At 36.2% G+C, this 22,768-nt stretch overlaps 1 protein-coding gene across 3 annotated transcripts in view; it reads right to left on the reverse strand.

The window, feature by feature from the left end:
* Nucleotides 1-22,768, reverse strand: part of VAPA (VAMP associated protein A) — a 51,040-nt gene that overhangs the window by 23,952 nt on the left and 4,320 nt on the right. For all 3 annotated transcript variants that reach the window (XR_001820528.2, XM_017514169.2, XM_017514168.2), the window contains exons 2-4: nucleotides 5,666-5,818; nucleotides 1,434-1,537; nucleotides 621-701 (exon numbers count right to left, since the gene is read on the reverse strand). Coding sequence is in view for 2 of the 3 variants with exons in the window: in XM_017514169.2 (XP_017369658.1) it covers nucleotides 621-701; nucleotides 1,434-1,537; nucleotides 5,666-5,818 (338 nt within the window). In the remaining variant the exon portion in view is untranslated. The remainder of the gene's footprint in view (nucleotides 1-620; nucleotides 702-1,433; nucleotides 1,538-5,665; nucleotides 5,819-22,768) is intronic.

Genomic DNA, 22,768 nt, shown 5'->3' on the forward strand with positions numbered 1-22,768 from the left:
TCCAGACAGGAAAAAGGACAAGGTAAGTGACCATAACCCACTCTGTACATTCACAGACTGTTTGTTTTTAAATAAACACATATATCCCTCAGTCCCCCAAAACTGTATTTGATTTACACTAATGATAAGCAGCAATAATTATTTACTAAAGAATACAATCAGATGGATTTCACTAAAAACAAAAGTGACCAAAATACCAGGCAACAGCCAAACCTGGAATAAACAGTCTATGTAAACGATTTTTTTATCCCCAGGCTGCTGGTACATAGTGGCCAAAAAAGCAATTTATATGTATTTTTAAATTAAGTATACACATCTCATTCTAAAAAAGAATTTGTAGTGGGTTTAAGACACAAAAAATTGGTAGACTTAAATGATTCTTCTCCAGGATGGAGTGTGGACCTAAAAGTGAGTCTTTCTTTCTTCTTAAATAAACAAAATGTTATAAAATTTAAAAAGGCATACCAAGTTTTTTAAAACTTACGTAAGCACTGAGTCTTATCAAGTGAAATAACCATATCACACACACCACAAAGGCCAAAAACAGAAGGAAAATTAAAGGAATTTCAAAGGAAGTGAAAGCTCAACAGCTTCCAATATTTTTACATTTTCCTACTTACCAATTTATCGTTTTCATTCGGCATTTCAAATACACATCTCAATTTGGAATCCATTAATTCATCAGGTTTTGCCTCTTTCCACTAAAAATAAACAAAACCAAACATGAGACATACAGGGTATGATCATGGTAAATAAGTTTCACCCAGGACAGCTAAATGATGAGTGTAGCTGCTTGGCTTGGCTGAAATACACTGGTGCATTCTTTATTGATCACCCTGCCATCGTTATCGGCTAATGTCACAGAACCTCTATATAGTCCTAGAGTTACTATCACCATCCATTAAAATCATGATGATATCACTAGCAACCACAGGACCTTCTCAGTAGCAGCATTTCTTTCTTTTTTCTTTTATTCCAGTTGGTCTTGTTCTGTCTCCCAGGCTGGAGTGCAGTGGCCCCTCCTGGGCTCAAGCAATCCTCCCCCGCCTCCTGGGTAGCTGGGACTACAGGCATTCAACACTATATCCAACTTTTTTGTAGAGATGGGGTCTTGTCACGTTGCCTGGGCTGGTCTCAAACACCTGGGCTTGAGATACTCCTGTCTTGGCCTCCCAAAGTGCTGAGATTACACAGGTGAACGCCACTGCACCCAGCCAGTAGCAGCATTTCTAAATTGTTTCTTAAAAAAAATACTATTTGAAAATTCTTTCATTCTTAAAATTAAAATTATCTATAATGAAGAAATTGGCAGATTTTTAAAAAATCTAAATTTAACTTCTAGTTTTTAGAAATTAAGTTTTTCTACTGAGTGCTAAACAAAGCCCACAGTTTAAAACTCCATTCCCCAAAATAAACTCTTCTTCTGTACTTACCACAACTTCCATATCTGAAGTGTTTGGTGGAGCAAAAATTGTCTGTACCATAAACTTGTGTTTACTTTTTTCATTTGGATCATAGTCAAAGGGCTGTAGCATTACTAAACAAGAAAAAAAGAATACATTAAATTATCTCCTGCATGTTTGAAAGATACACATTGAAACAGATTACAGATTAAATTATACCAAGTCTGGGATTTGTCTTAAACAATATCTGGCACCAGTATCATTCCTTTACTTCACAAACATGCAAATTTAAAGAAAACCAAAAAGGGTTCAAGAAACCAAACATTGGAACGTTTAAGAATCCAGAATCAACTCAATGAATTCCAATTAGTTTTAAATTGCCTTTCTACTTTACTAAGTCTTTCAAAACCAACAAAATAAGCAGTAGCAATTAAAAATTAAATACAAATCTATGGTTGCCCTTTCTAAACTTAGCTTGTGAAAATTTTCAAAACTTTGCCAACATGTAACTACAGTAATGCCTATCTGCTCAGACTAAATCTACTAAGTTATTAAAACTAGTTATAATATGAATTTAGGCTTCATTTCAGTGTTTTCTGATTTAAAAATTATACAACTGGGGTATTTAAAGGAGAAATATTCAGTAACTTAAAACCTCACTACCACATATTTTTTGTTTTAAAACAGGGTCTCACTCTGTCGCTGAGGCTGCAGTGCAGTGGTGCGACCCCAACTCACTGTAGCCTCAACCTCCCCGGGCTCAGGCAATCCTCCCACTTCAGGCTCCTGAGTAGCTAAGACTACAGGCACATGCCACCATGCCCAGATAATTTTTATATTTTTTGTAGAGAAAGGGTTTCGTAGTTTTGCCCAGACTGGTAGCGAATTCCTGGACTCAAGAGATCCACCCTCCTTAGCCTCCTAAAGCACTAGAATTACAAGGTGTTAACCGCAGCGCCCAGCCCATGTATTGTTTTAATATAATTGATTTTTCAAAAATGTTTTTTAAATAACATCTGTTTCAGTTTATGATTTAAATCTTCTAAAATAACAGAAGTACACAAGGAAACCACATAGCCTCTTGATTTCTAAAATTTATTGTACAGTATCAATAACATTCAAAATTTTTAAGCATTTATAATTTCTCATCTTTTAACTTTTCCAAGGTTCCATGTGGTGGTAAGTCATGCTAAATTTATGTAACATGAGTCCAATATAAGAGACTAAAGAATAAATCAACAGTTATACAAAATATATATATGGTATTATAGAAGTTACTTCCCTAACATTAGATTACTTCTAACATGTATCTCCACACTTTCAAAAAGACAAACACAAGTAAATAAATGCAAGAAAAAACAATTACATAAGAAAATCTTATTCATAAGGTGTGTCTGAGAAGTCCATTAACTGACATCAAGGTTAAGACAATTTTTTCAAGGGGTCCAATACATGGCAGTAGGAAACGTACAAGATAAAATGCCTCAGAATACAGCCTAAGCAAAATAAAATTCCATTAGCAACCTTCACTGAGCAATCACTACAAGCTAATCACTATGAACTGAAAATTTGTGACTAAAAAGAAAATTTACACATGGTTAAGTTTATAGCAGTTACACTAATTTAGGTTGCAAACCACATAACAAGACAAAGACGATCTCAAAAAACATATGTAAAAATGTGGACAAATTAAAGAAGCAAATTCAAAAAGGAACACGGGAAAAAGAGAAATGAGCATGCAGTACAGAGAATTAATCAGAGGATGCTGGAAGTAGCATAGCTTCGAGTGACTGTAAATGGAAATACACTACACTAAAAATTGAAAAAGCTAAATTCTAATTGGAGTAGGCCAATCCAAGGGCATGCTTGTGTAATCAGTAACTAGTTCGCCTGAAGTCTTAGTAAGTCAGGTTTCTGTGGGAGAAAGTGCCTTGATACGTAATTTTCAAGAAATATAAATACACAGAAACCAGCAATCTAGGTGCCCCTTAAAGAAAAAGTCATTCTGCATAGTTGCATGGATTCCTAGAGATATAACTGTTTGTACCAACAAACTATTTTTAGTCATGTGGATTGAAATAATTATTATCTCCTGGCCAGGTGCAGTGGCTCACACCTGTAATCCCAGCACTTTGGGAGGCCAAGGTGTACAGATCATTTGAGGTCAGGAGTTTGAGACCAGCCTGGCCAACATGGTGAAACCCTGTCTCTACTAAAAATACAAAAATGAGCCAGGCATGGTGGCACATGCCTATAATCCCAGCTACTCAAGTGGCTGAGGCAAGAGAATTGCCTGAACCCGGGAGGGAGAGGTTGTAGTGAGCTAAGATCACTCCACTGAACTCCAGCCTGGGTAACAGAGCAAGACACCATCAAAAAAGAAAAAAAAAGAAAAAGGGGGGAAGGAAAGGAAAAAGGAAAGGAGAAAGGAAAGGAGAGGAAAAAGGAGAGGAGAAGAAAGGAAAGGGAAAAGGAAAGGGAAAGGGAAGGAAAGGAAAGGAGAAAGGGGAAAAGGAAAAAGGAAAGGAAAGGAAAGGGGAAGGGGGAAGGGGGAAGAAGGGGGAAGGGGGAAAGGGGACGGAAAGGGGAAGGGGGAAGGGGGAAGGGAGGGAGGAAGGAAAAGGCCAAGCACAGTGGCAAGAAAGAAAGAAAAGGCCAAGCGCAGTGGCTCATGCCTGTAATCCCAGCACTTTGGGAGGCCAAGGCAGGCTGGCTGATCACCTGATGTAAGGTGTTTGAGACCAGTGTGACCAACATGGAGAAACCCCGTCTCTACTAAAAATACAAAATTAGCCAGGCAAGGTGGTACATGCCTATAATCCCAGCTACTAAGGAGGCAGGAGAATTGCCTGAACCCAGGAGGTAGAGGTTGCAGTGAGCCAAGATCGTGCCATTGCACTCCAGCCTGGGCAACAAGAGCGAAACTCCATCTCAAAAAATAAAAATAAAAAAAGAAAGAATTCTATCTTCTTCCAATTGTGCTAAAGGCTTAAACATGTAGTAGAGAGCAACATCCAGAGTTCATGCATTCCTTCCTTTATCTTATTTCCCATCTCTCTTTCCCAGGAACTGATGAATTAGACTTAGCAAAGAAACATGAAAAGCACTCCTCCCTATTCTCCTTACCTCAAGACTCACTAAAACATCTTTTTCCTAGCTCTTGAGATTTTGGGCTATACCTGCTGAGGGAAGATTTAGTGTCACCAAGAACTCTGACTATGATCTGTCCTTCATGGCCTTTGCAGTCAAGTTCCACCTCTAAATACTCTCAATAAGCCTACCCTAGGTTCTCACTCTCTGTACCCAATTCTGCTGTGGACTTGAAAACTGATATAGAATTATTATAGTATCTTAGGATTACTTAGCAAGATCAACCAGGTTTTTTTTTTTTTTTGTAAATGTACACATTTCTAAGCCATGCTCCCAGAGATTCCGATCTGGGAGAGATGAATCCATGTGTGTTCCTGCTCCCTGTGTTATTACAATACGTAGCGGGAGTTGAGAAGTATTGCTATAAACAAAGAGTAAATGGTCTCTGTGGGCAGCCTGAGAGGTTCTCTCATAAGTATAATACACGGAACCATATATGTTCTCGTATTTGCTTCCTATTTCTCAGCTGTATTAGTGAAATCAGAGGGACTGAGAAAAGAAATGGTTTATAGGGGGCATTAGCTCTGGTACCAGTATCAACTGCATAGCATTGTAAGCAATCCATATATGGCAAGCATACTTCTTTGACAAATAAACACTTAAGAGAGCAGTAAAATAAAAATAAAGTTTTCACAAGCAGGACACTATTGACATTTACAATGAAAGACATAAAGACTCATCTGATTTGACATAGTAGGCAAAAAAGTGGCATTGTATCTTTTTAAGCAAAATAATTATCATACTTCTATAGCTGCATGCAATATGTAATATGCTCAAGATCTGAAGGAAAATGACCAGTCAGAAAAATGATGTAATTTTTCAAAGATAAAATAATAAAAAAAGAGAAGGTAGTGGTGAGCTCAGAAAAATACAGATATAAAGTTTATAATTCACAGTAATTTCTTATAAATTGACCACACCCCTTATACAGAAGATGAGAGAAATTTTTTGGAACAGCTTGCATACAGTACAATAACAAGACATCCTTAAAGGCAAAGGCAGGCTAACATAAGAATTATTTCTCTCCCTCTAGACGAAACCTTACTAAACAAAAACATAATCATAAAATGTCGAAATTCAAATGTACATAAATTTAGAACATGATTTGCTACCTGAAACAGTCACAGTTGACCCTGGGTCAATGATTCCACTGTTGGGTCTCACACAGTACCGGCGAGGTGCTGTAGTCTTCACTTTGAAACACACTTTTCTATCCGATGGATTTCGCAATTTAAGATTTGTAGTGACTACATCTGTGAAGGGGCCTGTAAAGTTTAAAAATTAAACAGAAAACAGAATTTAATTGGATTCTTAACAACAAAGGATTTAAAACTAAAAGTATATAATCTCAATTTTAATTATGTGCTGACATCTACAGGCATAAATATCCCAAATGGCTACTAACACTGCCTTTCTCCAGGTGGTAGACTTAAAAACAAGTCGTATTATCTTCTTCATTCCTTATATTTCACAAAATTTCTCCAGTAAACATGTAGGATTTCTATCAAAAAAAAAGTACTGTGAAACTTTTGATCTATGAAGTCTACAACTGTATTTTTACAGTATGTTACCACATTGCTGAAAATATCAGAATTTCCCAGTTGTCTGCAAACCAGTGCCAATCTTTATTTTACTAGGCCAACTGCAAAAATCTCTACAGCTGAAGACCCTAAACCCTATGACATCAGTGCTTTTGCTTCAACTCAATTTTGTTGGTTATTCAACCCATTTATTCATTCACATATTTAGTAAGTGTTTATTATGCCATATGCTCTAGATACAAAGTTTTTAAGCTTTGATTCTGCACCCAAACAACATAAAATTATAAACACAAAGAACCCAAAAGGCTGATCCGTTTTGCTGAAGAAAAGCCTAAAGAAAACTTATGCAGATTAATTTAGACAACAAAATAAAATACCTGTTAATTTGGAGGCAGAAGATAAAAACATGTTCCAGTTGGAAGCAATAACCACAGTTCTAACCATTAAAGCTATATATATATATATTTTAAAAAGCTAGAAGGCAGGAATCAAAGAAAACTATTATAAATGCTGTCTTTTCTTTATTTCCATCTTAAAGAATAAGCATGTCTTTTAAAATTTTACAAAGGTAAGGTTATTAAAAGACACTTATTTCAAGCCCTGAAGTAAAATGATTTTATCCTATGCTTCAAGTCTGTGAGTAGTAAAATATTTTCTAAGAAATAAAAATTTGGAACTAGGATGAGAGGAAGGAGATAGAAATCAGTGAAAAAATTAGAAGAAAACATATAAAGGCGAAGAAGCAGATATAGAAAAAAGCATTTTTACAGGCCTATATATTTCTTTTTTTTTTTTTAAAAAAAAAGCATACATATGATAAAGTATGATTTTCTGAACTGCTTGTTTCATTATATGGTCAAGCTAATCATTCCATTTACAACATACACCTTTTGCTGCTTCTTCAACCCCAGGTGCTTGCTCTTTCTTTTTGAAAAGCATCTGACTGACTACACCAGAAAACTAGTCTAAGAACAAAGATGAAAAACTCCAATGTGTCCATTTTACCACATGAATCCACAAAATGGCTGACTGGAGATATGTTTTGAAGTGATAAAACCAGGAGTCTTAAAGACAAATTCCATTTCTTAACATTCTCAAACCCGTAATTACTACAGACACTTGAAAATGTAAATTTTTATAGAACAATTTTTACTAGGACTTTAACAGTAGCAAGCACAGATTAAAGACCCAATTTCTTAGTAACATGACAAAAGAAATGCCACAAAATTTTAATTTTGAACAAACCTAATCCAAAATGTGAATAATCCATAATTATTTTTAATTACTTATTTTCAAAACATAATTATGTAAGTTTTTAGTATTTAAATGTTTTATTAATTTAAATTCTCCCCAATTTTAAAAAGAATCAATTATCCAAACTAAGGTAAATTTTTTTAACTGATTTTTTAAATGACTGTGTCAATTTTTATCAACAAACTCTGTAAGAATTGTATGAACTCTGAAATAGTATTTACATTTCATGATATTGCCCAGCAGGGATTATAAACTGTCAGTACAAATTGTGGGATTTCTAGACATAAAAATATATATTACCTAAAGATAATGATAATGTATCAAAATAAATTCCACCAATTCAAAACAAAATTCTTAACTAGACTTTTTACCCTTGTGAGTAAAATGTAGAATTACCTATAATAAAGCCACCTAACAAATGAATTCCAGATTTTCTGCTACATTGCATCCCTCTAACCAAGCCTCTCAATGAGGGTTGCTCCCAGCAGACAGTTCAGAATCTGAGCTCCTCTCCTAGTTTAAAATGGAAAATTAGCAAGTACTGATGACCATTAGCAAAGGAATAACCAGATTTAATAGCTAAAACAGGTCTGGGAAGAAATATCTGGTCCACTTCTGTGAGTTACAGAATCCTTAAAGAACCTGATGAAAGCCATATCCTGCATCAGAAAAACATACATAAGTAAATATTCACAAAAATTTTACAATGACTTTTGTGGGAGGTAAAATGAGTTGAAGAGCTGGGTTCAGCTGATTTAAAAGGCCTGATGAAATCTTAAGATCTTCAGAAAAGTTATACTAAAAGTGCTACAAACATAACCCTTTAGGTGATACTGCCCCTTACAAGGTATTTTCATTAGGCATTATGATTGCATGGTACTACTGGGGTGGGGGGTGGGGGGATGGGGAGTACGGGGTGGGAAGTGGGAGGCGGGGGCAGGAAACAGGACAGCAGACATTCTGCAATGCAGACCCATACAATGAAGCATTATGTTCCAATTGCATCAAATTTTCAAATACGCCTCCACAAATTATTGGTGAAAACCCTCTTTTCCAAGTATTCATCTATTATGTGAACAGGAAAAATGTGTACTCTTTTCTTCAGAATGTTAAAAGGTAAGTTCACCATTACAGAAGATTATTCTACCAATAGCAATACCACTCATAAAACCTGAATCACCAATACAACACAATTAGCAGGCATTTGCGAGTGAGCCATTCACACTGATCTACCTATATGCATAAATATTCTTATTTTACCCTTTTATCAATGTTAAGAAAAACTGTCAGCACTACTCAGATAACTATTGTCTTATTTCTCTTAAATCCAAACGTATTCATCTTAAGTAGATACAAACATCTGCCTACTGTACCTACAAACTTAAGCAGGGTACAAGTATCTGACTACTTCATTATGTCTTCTAGTGTAGTCATGCCCATTTAAACTTAAAATGAGTATGCCATTATAAAATTACTTTTTTTTTCTGTTATAGCTAGGACAAATATATTTTAAATTTTTTAATTACATGTTTGTCATTTTGTATGCGAATTTCATTTCAGGATAGTAACAGGAGCGTTACAAAATATAAAATGAGGTATGAAGTTAGAGTTAAGAAGCCCTGAATTAAACCAATAATCTCCTGCTTTAGTAATTGAAAATGTATCCTTTGTAATGCTTAGGTGATTAAACCATTATGTACCCATGCAACAATCCTGCATGATCTGCACATGTACCCCAGAACCTAAAGTACAATTATAAAAAAAAAGTATAATAATTATAATTTAGAAAAAAGAGAGAGAAACAAGTGACCACCATAAAAGTCAGGATAATGGTTAACCCTGCAGTGGAAGTAGTTGGGAGAGGGCACAAGGAGAGCTTTGCTGAATGCTGGCCAAGTTCTATTTCTCACCCTGGAGGTGATTACATGAGTATTTACTTTTTGATAATTCCTTTAACTGTATATATCTTTTCTTTATGCAAAACAATAAAAATGTTTTTAAAAAAACTGATCCTTGACATAACCTTGAAAAACTGAAAAAAAAGTGAAAAGCAGTTTTGACAACAAAGTGAACATCTGATGCAATTTATGTAGTAGACAAACATTCATGTTTCACGGATTTCTAAAACTTAATTTCTATAAATAAAGGAAATCCTATCATTTATCCAATATAAATGTTTAGTTTAATATTTAGGAAAAAATTTTTGAACTAGTCCATTTTAATCAAAAGTATTAATACAAACTTAGGTTAGAGATGTCACTGTTTATAATGCACTAACCCATATAAAAAAACAAAACTGCATACAAGTTACATTTATTTGCACACTTATACTGAAAAATTCTACAATTAAAATGCTTCTACCTTTCAATTATGTGGTTGTCATTCTTTGGAAGCCCTACCATTTTCCTACCACTAAGTATTCTGTTGCAACTCCTCTACAGTTGTCACTGCCATTAAGCCAAAATCCTACTCCTAGTCCCAAATTCTTACAATTAAACAGAAATGTAACATACACAAACGTGGTCTCTGAGTTAAAAAGTCTGAACCTAAGTTTTAAAAAATCTTAGAACCTGAAATGTCGAAAATACTAGAAAATGTTAAGGCAGCTCACCCAGAAGGCAGTCAAGTGAGACTGGCCTGCTTCCTTTGCCTAAAAACATTTTTCCAGCATGAAATACTCTTTTTAGTCAGTCCATATATATAAAATTCAACTGTTCAGAACAATGCCTTCCTTTTAAATAGCGGGACTTTTATTCTCCAAAAAGGAACCCCCAGTAAGCTAAGAAGAGCTACAAAAAAAAAAAAAAAAAAAAAAAAAAAAAAAAACCACTCTAACAGTGTTTAAAAACTGTTATCATTCATCCATATTTTGATGTTAACTACTGATAACAAAGTTATCTTGAAATGCCAAGATGAGTTCAGCCGCAAAGAGAATCAACTGTGGAGGAGGGCAACAGCTAGCTTTTCCCCCGACATTTTATTATGAAAATTTGACACAGACATTGAGATAATTATATAAACACATACACTCATCACTCACATTCTACAATCAATATTTTGCTGTATTACTTTGCAGCATATCTATCTGATGGCTCTGTTCAGCCATCCACTTAATTTTTGATGCACATCAAAGTAAGCTGAAAACATGAGTACAGTCACTCCTGAACACCTCAGTATGCGTATCATTACCTTCAGTATTTGTTTTCTGTTAAGAGAATACAATTTTAATACAGGATAAGCAGTAGTATATCGCACAGGGCATTTCAGAAAATGCTTCTAAAATGTAGCTTAAGAATAAACAGGCAAGGTACACGAACATTAATTTATGAGCTCTGTGACACCCATTTAGGCTAGCTACTCAGAGGTGTGTTGGAGAGACAATTCTCCATGGACCGCCATCATTTCTGCACATCTTGCAAGGAGAAGTCCTGGGGTTTTTACCCAGACTATCTTTTCAAGGATGTATTAAATAGTGAACTGTCTTAGAAGACAACACCTCCATTCTGAGGAAAGGGGCAGGCGTGTTCACTGGCCAATACAATAAAGATAAGGTCTTCTCCTGTAACAAAGGTCAGGTAGGTTTCTGTGCAGCCCACTATTAAAGATTCAGTATGTGAGTAGCAACCACCTGAACTCCTCTGTCACCTCCATGGAACTTGAGGAGGGCAAGGAAAACCAAAACAAATATGAACCCCATTCCACTTGCAGTGCCATGAATTAGGTCCATTGTCTAACTCGGGAAATCTCCTGTCTTCTACCAACATCTACAAACTGCAGCAGGCTAAATTGTCAGTCTCTTCACAGTTCTTGACAAGGTCTTTGTAAATTTTTGACTATGCAGTGCAAACTAATAAGGAAATCTGGATACTCTGCTCAAATACACAAACAATGTAGCCAGAACAATGCAGGTGATAAGTACCTTCAATGTTTTCAAAAGGTTTTAGCTAATTAAGTTGTATCATTGATTAAACCATTTCCCAGTTACATAAGGGTTATGCTGCTGAATATCTGTGATGTCATGTTAATCGTATATATGAAACATATATTAATACTATATAATACACAGGATATCTACTATGGCAACAGCCTAGCGTTTATCGGACACTCATGTATCAATAACTTTGTATGAACTATGTTATTTAACCCTCATAAGTCCATGAAGTAGACACTTCCATTATATTTTAATATTATATCAAGTTTACAGATGACTCAACTCAGAAGGTGAACACTAGTCCAAGGTCATATAACTTAAAGCAATGAAAGTGAGAAGTCAAACCAGGTCTGACTCTAGAGCCTGAATGTTCATAAATTTTGTATGCATAACCTAGCGGTATTTATTTTCTAATTCATACGCATTCCAGGTAGACTTCTGCAGCAATAAAGCATGGAAGTGCAGTCAAATTAGCATTATATGAAAAATATTTTTAAATGGATATTGTTATTTCTCTTGGTCACACAGGCCAACACTGAACATTTCCCAAAATAAGTATCAAGCACTCAAAAAATATTTTACATTTTACATCCAAGAAAGCCCTAAAACATTCTTATTACAAAGTTTTTAAATGATGCCACGTGAATTTATTTACCCTTACTATACATTTATTTCAAACACACTGACATATCAGACTTGATGTAAGCTCTATGAAGACTAGGACTTTGTTTCGTTAGCTGCTGTATCCCCAGTGACTAACACAATGCCTGGCATAGTAGGTACTGAATAAATAGCATTGTATAAATATTGTTGTACAAATAGAGAACTACTTTCTGGGAAAGAAAATGATTCTTAGTTCTATTTTAAAAGGTTTAGTCATTCAAGCACTAAAACATATCTCTTTATAAGATTTCACTAAAGTGAAATCAAAAAACTATGGATCCTGCAATTAATGAAAAAGACTGCACTATTTTATTCAAGCCTCAAGAGCTTTAATTACTGAAACTACCTCACTGTCCCTGCTTATCCGTATTATTATACAATCAACAAACAGTTTTAGAATAGATCATGAAAACTCTCCAAAATCCACTTAATATAGTCATGTAATCATTTTTTGTAAAGCAGTATTCCCACTCTGGGAGTCTAAAGTTACAGTCTGAAAGTTACTAACAGGAAGAGAAGTCTTTTACTTCTTTTACACCATTTTCATACAATGTAGTACTGTTCTGGTCATATAGTTAGATATCCATCACTTTTACATAAACAGGTACCCAAATAAAAAGTGAAAACACTTCTTTTCATTCTTTTGGCAGCCTTCTGGGGAAAGGGAGACACTCATTTCTGTTACTGATGTTATACTATGACTTAAAAAAAAAAAAAAAAAAGCATAATGTAGTATGCTCAATTAGAGGCTTAACAGCTAAAACCATTACCTAGGTGATTGACCTCGGGTAAATCACTTCACCTCTCTATCCCAGTCTAACCTCCATTTTAGAATTGGTAGGCAAAATGATCTCTAAAGCTTCTCTCAGCTCTAAAATCATGTGACATTATGATTAACGTACTTACTACCTTAAAAAAGTCTTCTACCCTATGGTAAAGATGGGAGATAATTCAATCCTAAACCATCACAGCTTTATTAACATTACCTTAAACATTTTAGGAGGAGTGTGTTTTAAGGTATTCTGATGCACACACTGCTCACTCTGACCTTAAACAATCCTGGTGACATAATCTTGAAAACAAGGCAGGGAAAATAGTCTTAACACAGAAGTGGAACACTTTAATTTGCAACATTTTTATACCAATTTTATGTCCTTCCACTCTAAACTGCCAAAGAAGAATAAGATGTACACATACGGCCGGGCGCGGTGGCTCAAGCCTGTAATCCCAGCACTGTGGGAGGCGGAGGCGGGTGGATCACGAGGTCAAGAGATCGAGACCATCCTGGTCAACATGGTGAAACCCCGTCTCTACTAAAAATACAAAAAATTAGCTGGGCATGGTGGTGCGTGCCTGTAATCCCAGCTACTCAGGAGGCTGAGGCAGGAGAATTGCCTGAACCTGGGAGGCGGAGGTTGCGGTGAGCCGAGATCGCGCCATTGCAGTCCAGCCCGGGTAACAAGAGCGAAACTCCGTCTCAAAAAAAAAAGATGTACACATACATACACTATTTGTAAAAGAACAAAATTAGTGTTCAAGAATCAATGTGAAATTAGTGCACGCTACTTATTAATAATTTAGTATCTTTATTAAAGTAGAAACGAGTGGTCCACATCTAAAGTTGAATTTTTGGACTCTAGATAGGTAGGATGTGAAGAAACAGAAAAAAATATACATTTTTAGAGAACCTGAAATAAACTTTTATTATTATTTAGATCTAAAGTTCTTGCTAGGGGAAAAATATTTATAACATGAGAAAATGATCACAATAATCTTAACTAAAAAGATACAAGATATTAATATATAGAGTTATACACAGCAAAGTTATAAAAAGAAGTTTATCAAAATCTTAACAGTAGTTATTTTGTAAGATTATTTTTATTTGCTTTATAATATCTATACTTTTTCCATGTTCTACATTTAGCATTGATTATATCAGAAGGGACTTTTAAACATGTACCCATAGTAGCTTAATTTGCTTATAAATCCTCTTATTTGTAAAATCCTGGAAGAAAAAACTGAAAAAACTCACAACTACAGATTTTTTGAGGATCTGTTGTTAGTGGGGTTCTTCTCACTGGGAACAGTACTCAGAAAGCAAGACCAAGAGATTCTTGCCCTACAGACTTTATTTGAAAAGTAAAATTTTTTCACAGGAAAAACTAAACAGGAAGCACACTATGATTTAAAGGCACCCTATATCTTAAAAGTATGACAGTCACTCCATGTCAGATTATTCAAGAATTAAAATAAAATTATATATTCATGTATACTTTACACATACACACACATACATGAAACACACAGCTATAAACTAAAAGAGCTGTCAAAACATAGGCCCATAAGAAATTTGTGACAAAGTCCTTTCACAGCAGTAATTCTTTTTTAATTAACATCTCTACTTTTTAATGGTAATTCAACCTAATCACTTCCTTAAAAGGCTGAAAGATATGTAACTAAACTTCTCCTTTAAATCTGAATTTTGAGAACAGTATCAAACATTCGTGATAACTAGTTATAAAGAACATCCCAAATACCAGAGAAAAGCAGCTAAGCATGCTATGGTATATTAATAATGCATTAAGTCAACAAAAATGATGTGGAGGTTTCTTTTACAAACATTTAAGACACCAGCTTAGACTGATTTTATAAAGTGAAATATGTGCTACAGAATAACAATTACAAAGTGAAATATGTATTACAGGATAATAATTACAGAATAATTTATTTTTATAAAGTGAAATGTTACAGAATGTGTTACAAATGTCCAGAAATTATCAAAACCAATCTCATTTAAGCAAAGAATATTTTATTATTAAAAAAAAAAAAAACCACACTGAAGAGTCATCATTATAAAAGATGTAAGCAATTCAATGGCACAGGAAACGAAGTATAACTGGCATCATAAGAATAGGCTGCATTCAAGAGAAACTAATTCCTGGGGTCACAAGACTTCTTTGCCTACATTTCTTTGCCTTCTTTCTCTCAAGTTGTTTCTGCCTGCAAATCAGCCACTGTTTTGTCTCCCAGTCCATTTGACCTTGAAGGTCTAAAACCTATAACCATCCATCTATAGTTGTGTTTCAAGGTGAGGCATCAAAATTTGGTCAGTCACCAGCATATATGTTGGCTGGCCTTGAATCTAGATTATAAACAGCCTCTTCCTGTAAAACCAGGTATACTTCATTTCCTATGCCATTGAGAATTCTTATTAATAAACTCGTGTGATTTTGTTCTTAATAAGATTGGACTTCATAATTTCAGAAAACATGTTCAACTTTATGGTTCTGTGAAACATATTTCACTTTATAAAAATCATCTAGACCAGTACACCTCACTGAACCAATCATCACTGAGAGGATTGGTATAAACTTATCTGGTGCTTAGACCTACCTGCCTCTTTAATACAATCTATGGGCAGGAACCATTCTCAGAGAAATAACTCTTCCTAAATAAATCTACCATATTTCTCACAAAGGACTATCACCTAATGCCAACAATAAGAAAAGTGGGAATACCATATTTGTATACAGTTATAATTTAACTGTAACAGGGCAGTTCTAAATTAGACCTATTTCCAGCTAAACCTTAATTTGTTAACTGTTACTGGATGATTATAAACATTAGATTTATTTTCTATTCATCTTTATATAGCTTTCCTTACTTGAAGACTTCAGACTGTAAAAATGCTTGTTATTAATAAAAAATTATACAAGAACAACAAATGAAACCTTTGATCTAATTTTCCAAAGATATCAATCAAGTGTAATAAATTCTTTTAAGTTCTTTTATAATCAAAAGCACTCCACATTCCTTATAGAAATCTTGAAAAATGGCCAGGCGCTGTAGCTCACGCCTGTAATCCCAGCACTTTGGGAGGCTGAGTCAGGTGGACCATGAGGTCAAGAGGTCAAGGCCATCCTGGCCACCATGGTGAAACCCCGTCTCTACTAAAAATATAAAAATTAGCTGGGTGTGGTGGCACATGCCTATAGTCCCAGCTACTCTGGAGGCTGAAGCAAGAAAATCACTTGAACCCGGGGGGCAGAGGTTGCAGTGAGCCAAGATCCTGCCGCAGCGCTCCAGGAAACAGAGCAAGACTCCGTCTCAAAAAAAAAAAAAAGAACAGAACATTTGGAGTACAGATCTTTAGGATAAACACAAAAGTTAAGTGAACATCAAACTCTAGTTAGCAGTTCCTTTTTCACAGGGTTAAGAGCCAGCAAACCTGAAACTACTTTTAAATATGTTCTCGTATTAAGCTAGTAAGCAAATATACTGTGGCTACCGGCAGCAGATTTCTCTTTATTTTAGATTATAGTTACAGAAGTGGAAAGGGTATAATGAATGCTGTGATACTAGCATGGAATTGGCAAGTATCAGTAGCAACTCATGGTTTCTGAATATGATTAGAGAAAAAAAACATGTGTGGATATGTATAAACATGTATATGCACACAGTTCACACACATGTATCTATTTACTAACTTTGCTGTGAGGGCCTAGGAGAAAGGACACCTCAGCAGCAGTGAGTATATCTAGCACTCAGGCCTTGGTTGCTAAATACCATTCTCCTCTAAAACAAGCCAATGCTCTTTGGAGAAATGGGGATTCCAGGGCTAGGGCATGGGAAATATAAGAGGAGTCTGGAACATATTCTTATGACAGAAAATAAAGAAGCGGTCCAAGAATCATGGGAGCTGGACATGGTGGCTCATGCCTGTAATCCCAGTATGAGACCAACCTAGGCAACAACATAGTTAAGACCCTGCCTCTAAAAAAAGAAAAGAAAATGACAACGTTCGGTGTGGCTGGGTGCAGTGTCATGTCTCAAGGCAAGAGTGAGCTATGATGGTGCTACTGCACTGCAGCCTGGGTGACGAGTGAAATCCTGTCTCCTAAAAAAAGAAAAAGAGTGATAGGGACATAAAAGGATACAGAAGCTAGCTTGAAGGAGCTTTTTTTTTTTTTTTTTTCCTGTTGAGATAGGGCCTCCCTCTGTTTCCCAGGCTGGAGTCCACTGGCACAATCAGGGCTCACTACAGCCTTGACCTTTTGGGCTCGGGCAATCCTCCCACTTCAGTCTCCCAAGTAGCTATGAATACAGGTGAATGCTACCATGCCCAGCTAGTTTTAAACATATTTTTATAGGGGTGGTCTCACTTTGTTGCCTAGGCTGGTCTCAAACTCCTGAGGAGCTCAAAGCATCCTTCTACCTTGGCCTCCCAAAGTGCTGGGATTACAGCTGTGAGCCACCTTGCATGGCCACGAAGGAGTTTTCTTTTTTTTTTTTTTTTTNAAAATGGCCAGGCGCTGTAGCTCACGCCTGTAATCCCAGCACTTTGGGAGGCTGAGTCAGGTGGACCATGAGGTCAAGAGGTCAAGGCCATCCTGGCCACCATGGTGAAACCCCGTCTCTACTAAAAATATAAAAATTAGCTGGGTGTGGTGGCACATGCCTATAGTCCCAGCTACTCTGGAGGCTGAAGCAAGAAAATCACTTGAACCCGGGGGGCAGAGGTTGCAGTGAGCCAAGATCCAGCCGCAGCGCTCCAGGAAACAGAACAAGACTCCGTCTCAGTAAAAAAAAAAAAAAAAAAAAAATCGCGGAAAATACAGAAAAGTATAAATATAAAAACAAAAAACTCTCTAATCCTGAAGTAGAGCTGAAGACCACTAATATTTTTTTCCAATCTTTTTATCATCCATACATTATCATAAACAGGCTCACATCTATGCAACTTTTCAATGAAGAGATAAAGCTGTCACCACTAACCAACGTAACATCACAAGTGGAACAACCAGACATTACCTAAACCTGATGCGACAGAATATCACCTATGAAGTATTTTTACCGAAAAATATGAAACCTGAATCTAATCAAGCCCTTAAATCTAACTCCAATTTACGGGAAATACATATTAGGCATACATAGAACATGGGACATTCTACTACACAACTGATATGATCTTTTCAACAAGTCAATGTCATGATTTTTACAAAAGTGGAAGGAATTACTGTTTTAAGGTCAAGACAACTTAGATACATGACATTCAAATGCAATGCACAGACTCAAAACAGGAGTACAAGTTGGGGAAATTTCAATAGACTAAATATTAGAGGATATTAAACAATCACTTAATTTTATCAAGTGTTAATGGTACCATGATTATGCAAAGAAAATGTCCTTTTCTGATTAGAAATGCAAACTTCAATATCTAGGGATAAAATGTTATGCTATCATCCAGGATTCTTTTTTTTTAAATGCTGAGGCAAGCCAGGTATGGAGGCTCATGCCTGTAATTTCAGCACTTTGGGAGGCTGAAGCAGGAAGGAGGATTGCTCGAGACCAGAAATTCAAGATCAGCCTGGGCAACACAGCAAGACGGTCTCTTCAAAAAAACAAAATATATAATAATTAGACAGGCACAGTGGCTTGCACCTGTAGTCACAGCTACTCGGAAGGATCACTTGGGCCCTGAAGTTCAAGGCTGCAATGAGTGATGACAGCACCACTGCACCGGTGTCAGAGCGAGGGTTGCCAAAACACACACACACACACACACACACACACACACACACACACACGGAGGCAAGCAAAAATATGTAAATAAACGAGTATGATTATGGTAAAATGTTAATCATTAAATGTACATTTAAATTTAATTTAATAAATTAAGGCATACTGAGGTTCATATAAGGTGCTCGTGAATGTTTGAACGTTTTAAACGTTTAAAACTTATTGAGTCACGTTTCAGTTACAAAAATAAACTAGTAAACAAGCATTTGCAAGTAACAGTCCTCTCTTACATTTAATTTTCTTCCAAAACTAACTTTTTTATGATCAAAAGAAAGCAAGATCCATCCTATATTAACTTCCATTTCTGAAAGGCAAGTAAGATTTCACTAAATGTAAAAAGATAAAAAGAAACTATGCTGAGATGATGGATATGTCAATTTACTTCACTATAGTAATCACTTTACTACCTATACGTACCCCATAACATCCTGTTGTATGTATACCTTAGACATACACAATAAAATTTTTTAAAGGGTTAAAAGTATAGTAAACCAACATTACACTAACCATCAAAAACCACCAAAATCTGAAGAATTACATCAAGTTTTTCCTATTCTTTATATACATTCTTCCACTTCACAGAAAAATAGCATTTTCCATACTCAATTGTCATACATTCACACCAACTTTTAAAGACAGAACACCAAAGAAATCCCCCAGTCCTACCTCTCACTTTACATATGAAAAAAGCACAAACATGAAACAACCTACCTTTAGGGTTAGCCAGCTCTTTACAAAATACCTCACCACTCCTTTACCGGAAGTACGAAGTTTTCAAAACACTATTATCTCCAAAGGCAGATGAAAACTACAACTGAGACAAGATCCAAGACTAAAAAATGAAAATTACTGGAGAAATCATCTGAGTCTTATTAATCAATAAGACTTATTAATCAATCAACACTTACTAGGCAGTCATTTTATGATGCCAGATCTTGTTACTACAGACACAAACATAAGAGAACAGTTACATATTCACTGTTCACAGCATAGTTGGGAAAGGAGAATATATAAGCACAGCTACTATCTAACATGGAAGTACTGTTATTACAAGTAAGTACAAGCTTCAACAGTGGCATAAAGGTTTGGACTGATGATTCTTGGACTGATGATTCTGGAAGTAAGAGACTGCCTGACAGGCATAAGGGAGGACAATATTCTGAGTAGAGCCTGTGCAAAGCATTTCAGTGGCCTGCAGTGTTTGGGAATATGGCTTCATATAGCCAAGGTTATGGACAGAAGAAAAAGAGTAGACACTGAGGTTGGACAGGTAGGCAGTAGATTTTGGATTTTTCAAATGCATAATGAGAAAACATTCGGAGTTATTTAACCAAGGGATTAACGGTAACAGCCTCCTTTTTCCAAAGTGTAGCTCTAGCAGCAATGTGGAAAGCAGGCTAAAGAGATGACAATAAAGAAAAAAAGCCTGGGTGTGGTGGTTCACACCTATAATGCACTTTGGGAGGCAAAGGTGGGTGGATGACCTGAGGTCAGGAGTTCAAGACCAGCCTGGCCAACATGGCGAAACCCAGTCTCTACTAAAAACACAAAAATTACCCAGGCATGGTGGTGTACACCTGTAATCCCAGCTACTCGGGAGGCTGAGGCAGGAGAATCACTTAAACTCAGGAGGTGGAGGTTGTAGTGAGCCTAGATAGTGCTACTGCACTCCAGCCTGGGTGACAGAGCAAGACACCATCTCAAGAGAAAAGAAAAGAAAAGGAAACGCCTGCTGACTAGTAAATACAAATAGGTAATCACCTGAGGTAAGGAAATTATCCAAAGCCCAGATCTTTCCTTGAGTAACACACCCATATAACCAAATCTACCCTCTTGTTAATAACCTGAAAGACCTAAACTTATCTACCATACCAAATGAAATCTTGATCTTCCTCCTACACCTCTCTCACACACCCCCAAATAAGATGCATTTGGTCCTCATCCAGACATCCACTGTTTCTTAGTTCAACAAACAGTACCACCATTTCCCCAGTTATGTAAGCAGAATTCTCAAAATTCATACCCTTTTCTCTCACTGCACATAGAGACCACCAAGTCTTAATGGTTTGACCTAACTTTTCATCACCTCCAACACCATGACCCTAGTCCAAGGGGTCAACACTTGCCAGGACTGCTGCAGCCGTCTAATTCATCTCTTTCTCCCCTCTAAAATCATTTTACATTGCTACCAGAATTTTTTTTTAATGCAAATGTGATGTCACTCCATTCCCTCCACCCTCACTGCTCCTCCCCTCACTTAAAAACCCTAGTGGCTTAGGATAAAAACAAATTCCCTAACTTGACCTACTAAACCAGCACTACCTTCATCTTGGCTATTTTCATCACTGCCATACCGACCTCTTTCAGTATGGTAAATGTTTCACAGTCCCTCTTGCTACAGGATCTTTGAACATGCATTTTTCTTTCTTCTTTACCAGGATAACTTTTATTGTTGGTATCTTAGTTCAACTGAGACATTCTGATCAAAGATCCTTATTTTACATTCTCATGGCATTACATGCCTCTTCAGAGGTACATTTTATTCTTCTGATTATTTGATTAGTATCTATCTCTCTTGTTAGAGCTGCCCCATGAAAACATGGCTTGTGTTTTACTCACAACTGTAGTTCCAATATTTATTCATCATACCCGACATGTAGCAGATATTCAAATCTAATCATATTAGATCCATAATTGAATGAATTTTAAAAATAAATGAATTTAGAAGCAGAAACACATTAAAGAAGATAGTCAAAGGGATTATGTCAAAGATAGAAACACAGATTTTAATTATTAGATGTGCATATTGTTCCTGGTGTGAGTAATCATGATGCCACTGAAAAATAAAGTCAGGTACAATGACTCAGGCCTATAATCTCAGCATTTAGGAGGCCAAGGAGGGAGAATCACTCGAGGTCAGGAGTTCAAGACCAACGTGGGCAACATAGCAAGACCCTATATGTACGAAAATAAAAATTAGCTGGGTGTGGTAGCATGTACCTATAGATCCTCCTATTCAGGAGGATCACTTGAGGCCAGGAGGTCAATGGCTGCAAGTGAGCCAAGAATGTGCATGCTACTGCACTCCAGGTTGAGCAAAAGAGCGAGACCCCATCTCAAAAAATAAAAATAAAAAAATATGGGAAGAAGAGCAGGCTTGGGCTGTAAGAAACTAATTTATGTTGAGTTTAGAATATCTGTGGAACATTCAAATCTAAATAGTCAATAAGTTGTTAGAATATGTGCTCTTGACTGTGAAGTGTGAAATAAAACAGATTTGGGCGTGTGGCAATACACGCAGAGAGCAAGGGAGATAAGAAAACCTCAAAACAACGAAACTGAACAAAGAAAGTTCAGAGATAAATGAAACCAAATCAGAATCTCAGATACATGAGAATTTGAGAAATATGCCACAAATAAAGACAATAAATTGAGCAAAGAAGAAAATTAGAAGACAAGGGTGTTACAGAAACCAAAAGAACTGAGTTTTTTTAGACAAACTGTCAGTAATGTCAAGTGCCACGGAGAAGTCAAGCAAGATAATGAGTGGAGATGATTAAGTTAGCAATAAGTAGCGAGGATAAAGATACCATGGACTAAGGAGAGAAAAAAAGGTGAATAACTGGAAAAACAGTGAACATGGACTATTTTTCCAAAAAGTCTGAATGCAAAGGAAATGAAGGACAGGGAGAGACACATACTACAAGGAGTTATGGTCAAGGAAGTACATGTCTGCTTATTTGTTTTTAAAAACTCTGGTGTATTTATATGCTAAAACAATGAATCCAGTGATTGAAAACCTGTGGGAAAACATCTCATGGAACACGGTCTGAGTCATAAGGAATTTTACCTTAGCCAGCAAAAACAGAGGAACAAAGCAGCTTGGGTATGAGCAGGGTTTTTCTCTCCCACAGAAAAAAATATGGATGTGTATAGATTAACAGGTGTTATAATAGGAAGTGGCACATCATGTAAGAGATCATATGCCCTATTGCAAAAAAAAAAATCCGACTTTTATTATGTGAGCAATTGAGAGCTACTGAAAAACTCTTAAGGAATAGAGTAATATGATTAAAGACTACATTCATGTTTTTAGAGGAGTTGGGGGCATTCCCCAGGTGCTGGGTATAGCCTTAGGGAAGCATGAAGAGCTGACTGGAAACACCTAAAAATGTGCTAAATATCCATCCAGAGGAGGAGTACTCTCTATTTTCCCCCCGTGCTGCTTCTCAGTGATGCGCTTCTAT

This window comes from Cebus imitator, unplaced genomic scaffold (genome assembly GCF_001604975.1).
Source record: "Cebus imitator isolate Cc_AM_T3 unplaced genomic scaffold, Cebus_imitator-1.0 Scaffold518, whole genome shotgun sequence".
Taxonomy (NCBI): Eukaryota; Metazoa; Chordata; class Mammalia; order Primates; family Cebidae; genus Cebus; species Cebus imitator.